This window comes from Aquarana catesbeiana, linkage group LG08, assembly GCF_042186555.1.
Source record: "Aquarana catesbeiana isolate 2022-GZ linkage group LG08, ASM4218655v1, whole genome shotgun sequence".
NCBI classification, from domain to species: Eukaryota; Metazoa; Chordata; class Amphibia; order Anura; family Ranidae; genus Aquarana; species Aquarana catesbeiana.
Genome location: NC_133331.1, coordinates 286,442,190 through 286,456,504, shown reverse-complemented (window position 1 = coordinate 286,456,504; position 14,315 = coordinate 286,442,190). Strand labels below are relative to the sequence as shown.

General features: G+C 41.2%; 1 protein-coding gene across 4 annotated transcripts in view; it reads left to right on the top strand.

Moving 5' to 3' along the window:
• LOC141106563 (NACHT, LRR and PYD domains-containing protein 3-like) overlaps positions 1–14,315 on the top strand; it is a 92,366-nt gene that overhangs the window by 59,184 nt on the left and 18,867 nt on the right. For 3 of the 4 annotated variants that reach the window (XM_073597431.1, XM_073597430.1, XM_073597429.1), the window contains one exon: positions 10,453–10,629. The exons of the other annotated variant lie outside the window; for it this stretch is intronic. In XM_073597431.1, the coding sequence (XP_073453532.1) occupies positions 10,453–10,629 (177 nt within the window). The remainder of the gene's footprint in view (positions 1–10,452; positions 10,630–14,315) is intronic. 4 annotated transcript variants of the gene reach the window in all.

The following is a 14,315-nucleotide window of genomic DNA, read 5'->3' as shown; positions in this document are numbered from 1 at the left end:
ATACGGCCTTACATATATTAGAGGAGTTATGGTCTGATACATGCTCAACTGACCTTACACTCCCTTCTGATTCTATGGACATCCCCATAGTACATACTGATTTCCCCCCCATCCACTTTCAATGCAGTTCATGCTAAAGTGTCATTTATTGATACCGTCTACCAAGTCACTTTTACAGATATTCTTGAATTTTGTTCCACAGCTCATTCTTCTGACCCCTTAACCTCACCAACCTGCAGAGAAGATCCTTAAAATCTCTAGCTGAGAATAATGAATTTGTTGTCAGACAGGCTGAGGGAGGTGGCATAGTCCTACAGAACAAATCCAACTACCTCGCTGAAGTCCAAATATGAAAAACAGGTTTTCCCCAGTAAATTACCCCCTCCAAAAAAAACTACATCTGACTCTCTAGCCATCTTCTATAACATAGTGGGGATGTTCCAATGTAGGAAATTTAAATATAAAATTTGCAAATTTGTCAATCATGGTCTAAAAAATGTATTTAACCACTTACAGACCGCCGCACGCCGATATATGTCCTGACTTTGAAGAGGAACATCATTGTTATGGCAGCAGCTAGCTGCCATAACCTTGGTATCCTCTTCTTCGGCCGGCGGTCCGCTTTCCGATAAGAGTGGTCTCTGCAGCGGATTTGCCATGAGATCACTTTTATCAGGGCGGGAGAGGCCCCATCCAGCCGCGCTCCGGTGCTCCCTGCCGTGGCGGAGGCGATTGGATGTTGCTCCTTGTTGGGTATGGATATGAGTGAGGGGAAGATGGCCTCCACCCATCTCCATAACATTGTTGAGCGGAAGCGACATCAAAATGTAACTTCCGCTCATAGCTCTTAAAGGGCCATTTTTTTTAAATGACAAATTTTTTTTTCTTTTAATTGGATTTTAATGTAAATATGAGATCTGAGGTCTTTTTGACCCCAGATCTCATATTTAGGACGTCTTGTCATGCTTTTTTTTTTCTATTATTAAGGGATATTCACATTCCTTGTAATAGGAATAAAAGTGACACTTTTTTTAAAAGAACAGTGTAAAAATTAAAAATTAAAGGTAAAATAAATAATAATAAAAAATTTTTTAAACCCGCCCTGTCCCGCCGAGCTCGCGTGCAGGAGCGAACATGTACATGAGTAGCACCCGCATATGAAAACAGTGTTCAAACCACACATGTGAGGCATCGCCGCGATTAGTAGAGCGAGAGCAATAATTCTAGCCCTAGCCCTCCTCTGTAACTCAAAACATGCAACCGGTAGAATTTGTTTAACGTCGCCTATGGAGATTTTAAAGGGTAAACGTTTGTCGCCATTCCACGCACGGACGCAATTTTGAAGCGTGACATGTTGGGTATCAATTTACTCGGCGTAACATTATCTTTCACAATATAAAAAAAATGGGCTAACTTTACAGTTGTCTTATTTTTAATTCAAAAAAGTGTATTTTTTCCAAAAAAAAGTGCACTTGTAAGACCGCTGTGCAAATACGGTGTGACAGAAAGTATTGCAACGACTGAAATTTTATTCTCTAGGGTGTTAGAAAAAATGTTTGGGGCTTCTTAATAAATTTCTAGCAAAGAAACTTGTTTTTAACTTTTAAACAACAAATCTCAAAAAGAGGCTCGGTCCTTAAGTGGTTAACCAGTTCTTTTTTGTCCTGTGCCACCAAATACGTGATCTACTGCCTCACAGGCCCCTGTGGTCACCTTTACGTGAGCCGGACAATATGCACTGTCCAGGGACGTTTTGGTGAATATAGGAGACTAATTGGGGAGGGCAGTACAGATCACACCATCCCCCGACACTTTTTTAAGAACATAACATAGCTTCTCTATGGAGGACCTTCAAGTTTACATCATACAGCATATTCCCTTGTGCATAGCTGTGCGCAGCCTATTGCATTAGGATGTGCACCCCAAAGCTCAAACACACATGCGACTACATGGCAAATGAGGTTCAATGTAGAAAAATGTAAAATAATGCATTTGGGTGGCAAAAATACGAATGCAATCTATACACTGGGGGGAGAACCTCTGGGAGAATCTAGGATGGAAAAGGACCTGGAGGTCCTAGTAGATGATAGGCTCAGCAATGGCATGCAATGCCAAGCTGCTGCTAATAAGGCAAACAGAATATTGGCATGTATTAAAAGGGGCATCAACTCCAGAGATAAAACGTTATCTCTCCCGCTCTACAAGACTCTGGTCCGGCCGCACCTGGAGTATGCTGTCCAGTTCTGGGCACCAGTCCTCAGGAAGGATGTACTGGAAATGGAGCGAGTACAAAGAAGGGCAACAAAGCTAATAAAGGGTCTCGAGGATCTTAGTTATGAGGAAAGGTTGCGAGCGTTGAACTTCTCTCTGGAGAAGAGACGCTTGAGAGGGGATATGATTTCAATTTACAAATACTGTACTGGTGACCCCACAATAGGGATAAAACTTTTTCGCAGAAGAGAGTTTAATAAGACTCGGGGCCACTCATTACAATTAGAAGAAAAGAGGTTTAACCTTAAACTATGTAGAGGGTTCTTTACTGTAAGAGCGGTAAGGATGTGGAATTCCCTTCCACAGGCGGTGGTCTCAGCGGGGAGCATTGATAGCTTCAAGAAACTATTAGATAATCACCTGAATGACCGCAACATACAGGGATATGTAAGGTAATACTGACACATAATCACACACAGGTTGGACTTGATGGACGTGTGTCTTTTTTCAACCTCACCTACTATGTAACTATGTAACTATGTAACATGCGTATATATATATATATATATATATATATATATATATATATATATATACACATACACACTGTATTACCAGAAGTATTGGGACGCCTGCCTTTACATGCACATAAATTTTAATGGCATCCCGGTCTTAGTCCATAGGGTTCAATATTGGGTTGGCCCACCCTTTGCAGCTATAACAGCTTCAACTCTTGTGGGAAGGCCATCCACAAGGTTTAGGAGTGTCTATTGGATATGTTTGACCATTCTTCCAGAAGAGCATTTGTGAGGCTAGGCACTGATGTTGGATGAGAAGGCCTGGCTCCCAGTCTCCACTTTAATGTGAAGGCCAATCAGGTTCCTCCACCCTAAACTCGCTCATCCATGTCTTTATGGGCCTTGCTTTGTGGTCCAAATCATTTGGTGGAGGGGGGATTATGATGGGGGATTGTTTTTCAGGGGTTGGACTTGGCCCCTTAGTTCCAGTGAAGGGAACTCTTAAGACATCAGCATAACAAGACATTTTGGATATTTTTATGCTCCCAACTTTGTGGGAACAGTTTGCGGACGGCCCCTTCCTGTTCCAACATGACTGCACACCAGAGCACAAAGCAAGGTCCATAAAGACATGGATGAGCAAGGGTGGAAAATTAACTTCAAGCACAAAAATTCACATTATAATAGTAACTAAAACATATAAAATTAAGTGTAACAATCTAAACAACAAAAATTCCAAAGTGCTATAATGGTGTGAACCTCCCAACTAAAAAGTTATTGCACTTGAAGATTATTTGTATTGCATTTATCTGTAGAGGGGTTTCCACCATCCCTGCTAAGTAAAAAAAAAGGTCTTATTCTCATTTTGATGTGTATTACATGTGGAATCACATATCACTGGAATTATTGCACTTGTAGTTAATCTGTATGGCAAATATCTACAGGAGGGGTTTCCACCATCCCTGCTAAGTTTCATTTTTTATTTATTTTTTCAGTTTGATGTGTATTATATGTGACGTTACATATCACCGGTATTGTGGTAATATTGACGTTTAGTGAGATTTACATACATTGGAGGGTTCCACAATTATTGTTATTGATTAGTAAGTTAGTGCTGCACTTTTTTGTGGTGTGGGAACACATAACAGTGCTTAGTGGAAGGCCTTTTACTGACACTTTTTTTATTTTCCTCCAGTAGTTTATTGTAAATAGTAGTGTGGTGATTACGTATTATACTAAAGATCGGCATGTGGCATTAATAAACAGATGGATTTCAGTTGTGCCCCACCAGGCCAACCCCCCATAGACAATGTGCCTAGCTGCTGAGGTCAACTGCCCATCCCTGCACTCAGTGCACTGATTGGAAGCACTCATAGGCAGCACTCATAGGCACTGATAGGCAGCACTGATTGGCACTGATAGGTGACACTGAATCGGCGGCACTGATAGGCGGTACTGGTTGGCAGCACTGATTGGCAGCACTGATAGGCACTGCATGGTGGTACTGATTGGCACTAATTGGCAGCACTGATTGGCACTGATAGGCAGCACTGGCACTGATGGGCACTGATATGCAGCACTGATAGGTGGCACTGATGGGCATTGATAGGCAGCACTGATAGGCACTGATAGGCTGCACCGATAGGCAGCACTGATGGGCACTGATTGTCACTGATAGATGGCACTGCTAGGCAATACTGATTGGCAGCACTGATGGGCACTGATAGGCAACACTGATGGGCACTGATAGGTGGCACTGATAGGCAGCAATGATTGGCACTGATAGGTGGCATTGGTTGGCACTAACAGACTTCACTGATTGGCAGCACAGGTGGGCACTGATAGGCAGCACTGATGGGCACTGATTTATGGCATTGGTTGTCACTGATAGGTGGCACTGATAGGCAGCACTGATGGGCACTCATTGCAGCACTGATGGGCACTCATTGCAGCACTGATGGGCACTGATTGGCAAAAATGATGGGTACTGATAGGCAGCACTGATGGGCACTGATAGACAGCACTGATGGGCACTGATAAGAAGCACTGATAGGTGACACTGATTTCAAGCACTGTTGGGCACTGATTGGCACTGATAGGTGGCATTGGTTGGCACTGACTAGCAGCACTGATTGGCATTGACAGGTGGCATGGATTGTCTCTGATAGGTGGCATTGGTTGGCACTGACAGGTGGCACTGGTGGGCACTGACAGGTGGCACTGGTGGGCACTGATTGGCACTGACAGGTGGCACTGATGAGCAATGATTGGCACTGACAGGTGGCACTGGTGGGCACTGATGAGCACTGACGTGTGGCACTGGTGGGCACTGATTGGCACTGAAAGGTGGCACTGATGGGCACCTTGTACCCACTAGTTTAAAGGGGCTTTCCACATTCCGTAAAGCCCCCTGTCTGCAGCCCCCCACAACCCCAGCCTAGGGTTGTGTGGAAGAGGCCCTTGTGAATATGGGAACAAGGTGGTTGACATTTGGGGTGCCCGAGCCCCTCCTGCCCCCAAGCATCCACCCCCCTTTTAAGGTCTAGCTTGCTGTGTGTTTGGCTAGGGGTTTGTTAGTGTTTGGAAGTGGCACAATATTTTTTTGTTTGGGGTGGGATTTTTCACATGGGGATTGACCTTGTATGTATTTGTGAGGGGGCAGGCTATTTTTTTTCCTTTTTTTTAATCTTGCAGCTACAATATAGATTTGTAACTGTTCTCTAAAGCCATACATCTTTGAAGCAGCATTTTGGATAAATGCTACAGATGCACCACTTTACAAGCAGAGTAAGCTCTAGCTTTTCAGCAATTTAGCATTTTAAAGGCACTTCTTCTTGTTTCGTTTTTGGGGTTGTCCAAATTGGTGACATTGATATATGTCCCTTAGGGTGGGCCCTGGGCCCCCATACCCATTTTAAGGCCAATAACTAGAAGATAGGCCAGCCAAGTGGGGACTAGCAAAATTAACAAGTCAGTTCCCATACAGTGCAATGGTATTTGTTGTATAACTTTTACCCATGTTAGGCTCTTTGTTTTCCCCCTGTACTGGGGGGTGTTTGTCCCATCTGTAGCTTTGTAGCATGCTGGATGATGTGCTTAATTTTGGACAGGGGGTGGCTTATTTTGTGTTAGCTGCATTTGGGTTGGTCTGGGCATGCTCATGGACTTTGCTTTTTTTCTTCTTTTTGTGTGTGAACAGCACTTGGATGTTTCTGGGCATGCTCAGAGAATGTGTTTTTTGGGTTAGTAATTTAAGGACATCCTTAACAGGTGTACCCACTTTGAAGTTCTGTCTCTACATTGGGTGAACTTGCATTTTGTGTGTTTCATGGACTGTGCATGTCTTTTCAATTGCCTCATTAGCACACAAACCTATGTTATATAAAGCATGCAGATAGCATTCTTTACCTTACCCAGCAAAGAGGTGTGTGTGTCCTTATAGAGTTTGTAACACATGTCTTTTCTTTTTGTATTTTGTTTGTTGTGTCTTTGCAAAACAGATGTGTTTTAGAGCAAGTTTTTTCTTTTACTTTGGTTTATTATATTTTGGGGGGGGGGGGGTATTTTTCCCCCTGAAATATTTTTGATGTTGTAGATTGTTTCACTTTTCACTTTCATTTAATTGTCTGTTCTGCATTATTTTGCAAAATCTTCCTCAAGATGTTGTGACTAATTGTTTAAATCCTTAATAGATGTCTATTTGTGGGCGCACTCCTGTTAATTTCCTTTGAAAAATGGTCAGACCTCAAAACCATATTCTGTTAGTGTCTCAAATTAACATACATGTGTCTGTTGCTTTCCTTGCTCTTTTCCAAGTCCTGTTTTGTTGACCAATACAATTTCTAGCAAATTTTTATGTTTTATGTGTTTTGTTAATTTTCATGCAACAGATTTCCCAGCTGCAGCCTAACTAGGCTGAAAGATGTGATTTGTCTACAAGCTACTTTCCTGGTGCCTTCATGGTAGCATATGCATGGATTGTGTGTATGCTGCCATGGATAGTCACCAGGAAAGGAAAATTACAGAGCGGTAAGTATTCAATTTTCCATTATAGCGCAGTGGTTCTCAGCCTCAGTCCTCAAGTACCCCAACAGGACATGTTTTGGGAATTTATCTTAGCTAAAATAGCTGTCCAAAATACAAAGCCATTGACAGTGATTTAAAGCACCTGGGCAAGATGAAGGAAAACCTGCAATCATGGCCTGTTGGGGGTACTTGAGGACAGGGTTGAGAAGCACTGATTTAGAGCACTGAGCTAAAATCTAGCTGAAGACAATCCTATTCTAATTGTCACCATTTGAGGGAAACCAAGTGAGTGTTAGAACCCCTGCTTGTCTTTTTTAGGTTGGGCTTTGTGTCCCTTTTCTGAAAATTGGCTTCACTTCCTGTCACATAGCCAAACAGGAAGTGAGGGTAAAACCCTACCAATGTCTTTCCTTGGGGACATACAGGTCAATCTAACTAGTGTCCCCATTAGGCAAATTGCACTCTAGTACTTTGTTGTGTACACCCCAAATTATTAGGTATTTCGGGGTTTAGTAAAGGCAAATCCACTCTGCAATACAAATGTACTCGCTATCAATCTGAGGGGAAGCACTGGTGATTTTATCATCCAATCATGTGGAAGCAAAGATGCTGTTTTTTATTTTACTTGCATGTCCCCCTCAGATCTCCACTAACTGCACTTCCAAGTGCACTTGTAGTGCAAAGTGGATTTGCCTTTAGTAAATAAACCCCAAAGTTCAAGATACCTAATAATTTGGGGTGTACAGAGCAAAATGCTAGAGTGCAATTTACCTAATGGGGAAACTATTTAGATTGACCTGTGTGTCCCTAAGGAAAGACAGTGGTAGGGTTTTACCCTCACTTCCTGTTTGGCTATGTGACAGGAAGTGAATACATTTGAAGGAGAAAAATGGAAAATTTTGGACGTGTCTTCACCCTATCAGGGGTGCAGACATCCCCAAAAACTGACAAGACTTCTAATCCCTCTGCACTCTATCCCCAAGCAAAAATAAGAAAGGATTTAATTTACCGTAGTTTAACTTTGCAAAGACACATTCCTATGTTCAACTGTGATGCATGTCAATGGCCCATTTAGACCTTGTTTAATAGAAAACACCAGTTGCCTTTCACTAGAAACATTTGTTAGTCCAGTCCTGGAAATCTGCAACTGCTTTACTATTAATTTCCATAAAAATTGGGTTCCTGCAGCTAGATGCGCCAAATGCATCTATATGTGCGACCGCTGTGTATGTGAGATGCACCCGGAGGTATGTACCCATGGCACATATCTGGTTCCTGGAAGCGGTGGCCAGCACACAGGAATGACATCACTCCCCTACAGGAAGTTGCTTGTACTGCTGTTAATTTCTTCCCACCACCATGCTTTGCTCACTGTTCTCTGAGGAAGAGATGATCCTTATTTTTTTTAACATGGGGTGGTGTTTGTGTGGGTCCCTAACACACATTCAGACATATTAGGGCCAATTTAGACAGGATCAGATTTACCTACCAGCATGTTTTTAGAGTGTGGGAGGAAACTCACACAGGCACAGAGAGAACATGCAAACTCCAGGCAGATGGTATCGCGGGTGGGATTTGAACGGGTGACCCTTTTTGCTGCTAGGTGAAGGTGCTAACCACTACACCACTGTGCTGCCCAAATATATATCTATAGATGTAGGTTCTTGTGTCCACCAGCAGAGAGAAGTTGGGTAGATGCCACACTCCCAATTCTGGAGACATAATAATGGTCTAGCACAGGGGTCTTCAAACTACGGCCCTCCAGTTGTTCAGGAACTACAATTCCCATCATGCCTAGTCATGTCTGTGAATGTCAGAGTTTTACAATGCCTCATGGGATATGTAGTTCCACAACAGCTGGAGAGCCGTAGTTTGAAGATTCCTGGTCACTTTAGCATGTCATGAAAAAAGGTGGTTTTTCATGTGCCTTGTATAATGGCCAAGAAATATCCTTAGGAACATGGATTAGGGTCATGGCACATCTACATTCCAAATTTGGCACTTAAGATGGTCATGCACTATGCAATCTGATTGGCCAATCTCTGTACAACTCGATATTTCGGCAAAATAGGTAATAGGAAGACGCACTTGAACAATTTATTCAAATTATAGGAAATCAAACAGGCTCTTGCACTAACTCTAATTTTTTGAAGATCTAAGTGATTGCAGTGTATGGTCACCTTTAAAGATCAAGATCTGAAAATATTAATTTTTGGGGTTTAGAAACACTTCTCTGTTCTTTGTAATGTATTGAAAGATTTGGGTAAAAATAGAAAAAAAAACACATTTCAAAGATCTATTAGAAGTAATAGGAATGAGATTAGCATCAAAATGATTAATTAACTGAGAACACCTACTAATTGCCTAACAAGACACATCCAATGAGATGAAATTACCCAAATTTTATTGGGCATGCGCCATTATCAATGAGAAAACCGCAGTTACCCTAGCATAAGTTGCAGTTTGCATATTTATTATTGTTATGCGCTTCAAAGTGCGCCGGTTCGCACGTTCGGTTAATGACTTTTCCGGCACACCAATTAAGGTATGAACCGGCACAGAGCATTCGTCTTAGTAAATCACCCCCATTATCTTTTTTACTTTTTGCTATAATATCCCAATTTAAAAAAAAAAGAAAAAAAATGTTTTCCTCAGTTTAGGTCGATATGTATTCTTCTACATATTTATGGTAAAAAAAACTCACAATAAGTGTATATTGATTGGTTTGGGCAAAAGTTATAGCATCTACAAAATAGGGGATAGATTTATGGCATTTTCATAATTTTTTTTTTTTACTAGTAATGACAATGATCAGTGATTTTTATCAGGACTGCAATATTGCAGTGGACAGATCAGACACTTTTAAAACATTTTTGAGACCAGTGACAATTATACAGCGATCAGTGCTATAAAAATGCACTGATTACTGTATAAATGTCACTGGCAGGGAAGGGGTTAACACTAGGGGGCGATCAAGGGGTTAACTGTGTTCCCTAGGTGTGTTCTAACTGGGGGGGATGGGACTGACCAGGATCAGAGAGAGAGATCAATGTTCATACTTAGTATGAACACACGATCTGTCTCCTCTCCCCTGAGAGAACCTGTTTGTTTACACACACAGATCCCAGTTCTCGCTCTATCACGAGCGATCGTGGGTGCCCCCTGGTGGTCAAAAGGTAAACCAACGTAAGGTAACGTAGTTTCGCCCAGGGGGGCCAACCTGCCGCAGTACAACTGCGGCGGCTGGTTGGGAAGGGTTTAACAAATTTTTCAGAAAGTTTGAAAATTCGAAAGTTAGAAAATTTGATTCCTCCTGTATTGAATTGTATTGTGACTGTACTGTCTGCCCTCATGTTGTAAACTGTTGACACTATATAAATCCTGTATAATGATAATGTACCTTTTATTGTACTATTTAAATTAAAGCTGTTAACCATTGAAGACCATACACAAAAAAGGAGGGGTTGGATGTAGGGGGTGACAAGTCCCATGGGGACATTTGGTTAGCCCCATGTCCTCAGCAGGAGGCAGCTGCTTTATTTAAAAAATCTATTTACATTGATGTTGAGGTATAGTTCTGGAGGCCAGTTGGTGCTTTGTATTTTCTTTTTTATGTATTTTCTGTTTTTTTTGTATCCAGTGTATTATCCTTGCTTTCTAAAAAATCTCAATTTTAATTTCCTGTTTCTCCAACAAGATTTTATGATTGTGAGATGACATTACTGTGCTGTGATGATCTCTGCTCAGCTATCTCTACAAACCAAACTCTGAGCACACTGGAGGCAAGATTTTTTATTAATGAGGAGATCTCAGAATCAGATGGAAGATTTGAGGGTCTCCGACGTCTGGGCTGCACTGTGGAAATAATCACCAGGTACCATCAATGATATGATAAATAATAACCATTATATAAGGAGTAACATCCATTCCATGAGAAGTAACATCAATTATATGCTAGTCATAGAGTGCCAAGAAGATTATAAGCTATTATCAGTTTTGAGTTTAATCGCGCTAAGCCTTCATAGTGTACAATAAAGCTCCACTCTGGACAATCTTGAAGATAAATCCATTTTTAATTCCCTATTATGCACCACACCAAAGGAACCCCTTAAAATAGGTTCTTTTCCATGGTCTCTGTTTAGTATTACGATTTGTATTACATATTGTGTGCCTCTAGGTTTGTTCAAGTAGCTTGTGTATGTTTCAGGGGAGGGTCATGTAAGATGCACCTCACCTGGCAGCAATTACAGTACATCCGTTCTTCACCACACCTGGTAAATGGGAAATCCTGAACCCCAGATAAATTGAAATCGAACAGCTCGTCTCCCGATGTTCATGCAGCTTCCTTTTGAGTGCAGCAGCTATAAAATGGGAGGTTCAGGTTTTCCTCTGTTCCAGGGTGATTCTAGTAGGACCTCTTAGGTCTGCATTACCTCTAGGCACACAGTCTTCTCATGGAGGGGATGTATTCTCTAGGGGTCTGGGGCCTTTCTCCAGGCACACAGCCCAACCACAGAATCTCTTCCCAGGGTGAGAGGTAGGGCTGGCAAAAGGTCCTTCTAGAACATTGCCTCCCTGTTTTGTCATAGCTGGGACATTGCACTGGGGACAAGCTTACCATGGGTTAGTAATCCCACCAGATGTGCTACCGGCACAAAACTAAAAATAGGGAGGAGGAACTGACCAGGATGGACGTGCAGTGAGTTCGCTCCACTAGCCCAGGCAATCAGCTGTTGCATGTCTTTAATGATTCCATAGACCTCCCCAGTCCTCCCATACAGCACACTGCTGAACAAACAATTCTCCAAGCCAGCTGCCTGTCTTTGTGCCCTTTCCTGCTCTCAATCCCTGGTGTTAGGCTATTGGATCCACGGACGATCGAGGACGAGGTGTTGTGGAAGGAGGAAGTGGTGAGAATGAGCGGCTAGATCCGAGTCTCACCGTGAAAGCACGAGCTAAACTGAGTCCCGCCGAGTCCTTCCGATTCGAGCTCCACCGCGTTCATTCAACCGCTCGGAGAGAGGGATCCCACAGACCGGGTGGAGGGAGAGTCCGCGTGTGCAGAAAGTTCTCTTCTATTTTTTTGTTGAGAGAGGAAGGAAGGAGTGGAGACAGAAGAAAAAGGAAAGAAGAAGGAGGAAAAGAAAAGGGAAAAACTAATCCCCACGGAGTGCAGAGGTAACAATGTTACTGATATAACCCTGGATGATTTTTTCTCAAGAGTCTCCATAACAGCAGTGGGGAATAGTATTATTCCAGATATATACAAGGTACTCTACTAGAGACTATAAGAAGTCGGATATGGCAAGGTAAAAAGTGCCTTTTTATTTATTAATATCTGATCTAATGAACATTACCTGATTTGGTTCTGTTAAATGAGGTAAAGGAATATTACATTTGTTGAAACGAACTCTAAAAGAGACAGTATACATAGTGAAATAAGGGCGGTAAAATTTGGGTTCAAGTGAGAGCTTTACTCCCTTATAGCTGTATACCTTAAATATAGCATGCCTCCTAAAATCACGCATTCCCAGAAAACAAAAAGGGGATCATTGGGGGGGTCAGCTAAATATCCCCCTAAACCCGCATCAGCACAAAAGTCAGATATTAAAGGTTTTTTTCAACAACCACAGGATCAACAAAATAGCTCTATTCTAACTGAGCTAAATTTCTCATCTCCAGCTGGAGAAGTAGAGCATGGAACAAGTATTAGCCCTAGTGAGCACACACAGCTTCTTATGATGGATATGGAGGGAGCAGAAGGAGGCCCCATGTGGAATTTACAGACATATATAAAAGCTCTACCAACCAGGGAAGATATGGATAAATACATACACAGATTAGAATCCTCTTATAAATCTGAAATACAAACGTTGAAAACATCTCTGACTGATATGCAAAATAAGATCATAGACATGGACACTAAAATTGTAAATCTGGATCAAAAAATGATTTTATTAGAAGAGAAAAAGATAGAACACGATCGATACTTGAGCTACATAATAAATATCACGGACAACCTCGAAAATAGAAGTAGACGAAACAATATAAGAGTCAGAGGACTTCCTGAGACTGTGAATGTAGAGAACCTTGGGAAAACTCTCCAAAATATATTTAATTCATTGCTGGAGCGTCCAGGGGAGACAGAAATAGAGATCGACAGAGTCCACAGAATCCAAGGCCCTAAAGTCAATGATTCAGGAAAACCTAGAGATGTGATTTGTAGAATACATTTTTTTCAGGTTAAGGAAAAAATTATGATGGCGGCACGGCGGCACCGGGATTTTGAATATGAGGGTGCGCAGATTATATTTTTGCAGGACCTGTCAAAATACACGCTTATAAGAAGAAAAGCAGTGAAACCATTGTTGGATGTGTTGAGGGAAAGGGAAATCCTATTTAGATGGGGTTTTCCTTTCCAGGTCATTGTTCATCAAGGCGGCCGAAGGGTTATTTTTTTAGGACATTAATGATCTCCCTGAATTTTCTAGACTTCTGCAATTACCCCTGATTCATTTGCCGGACTGGCCACATTCATATCAGGGATTGGATTGGAGACAATATAGAGGAAGATAGAGAGCTTTAGTGGTGGATGGGTGGGGGGGGGGTCCTTGTTGTTGTTGTTTTTTTGTTTGTTTTTTTTTTTTGTTTTTCCCACTTAAGGTATTGGAATACGTTTTGGTGTATACTGGGGCTGGGTTTTCAAGTGAAGAAAAATTAAAATGTTGTTTTTTTTTTTTGTTTTTTTTTTTGCTTTTTATTTGTTACTTAGTATTAAGATTGAGATGGACTATATGTTATAAGTCAAAATATGTTTCTGATAATTTCTTAGAGTAAAATTGTACATTATTTTGTTAGGTTGGGTTGGTGAGGATCTTTTTTTTTTTTTTTTTTTTTTTGCTAACGATTGAAATGGATTATTTGTTATAAGTCAAAATACGTTCCTGATAGTTTTTCAGAGTTTTTTAAATGCACATTATCTTTATCATGTTTGATCGGTGGGGCTTTGTTTTTTTTTTGTTTTTTTGGTTCTGGTTATTTTTTTTATTTTTTTTTAGTATTGTGGATTTAGAAGATAAGACAGGTTTATTCATGTCCAATATTGAGAGAATTAAGGCACATTAAATTACAAGGGTAGGGTGGTGGGTGGGGTATCTAAATTTTTTTTTTTTTATTGCAAATGATTGACATGGATTATTTGTTATAAGTCAAAATATGTTCCTGATAGTTTTTCAGAGTTTTTTAAATGCACATTATCTTTATCATGTTTGGTCGGTGGGGTTTTGTGTTTTTTTTTGTTTTTTTTTTTGTTTTTTTTTTGGGCGTGGGGGTCGGGAGATTCCCCCCCCCCCCTTTTTTTTTTTTTTTTTTTTTTTCCTCTCTTCTCACTAAAGGTATTGGTACATGGTTTGATGTATATGGCGGAAGGGGTTAAGGCAAGAAAAATGAAAATGGTGTTCCTATATGTGCAGTATTTTGTGTATCACTTTAGACAGCTGATGCGGTTGAGGGTTTTTTAACCCACTGGGTGGGATAGGGGGACCATTTTGGGGGTTCATG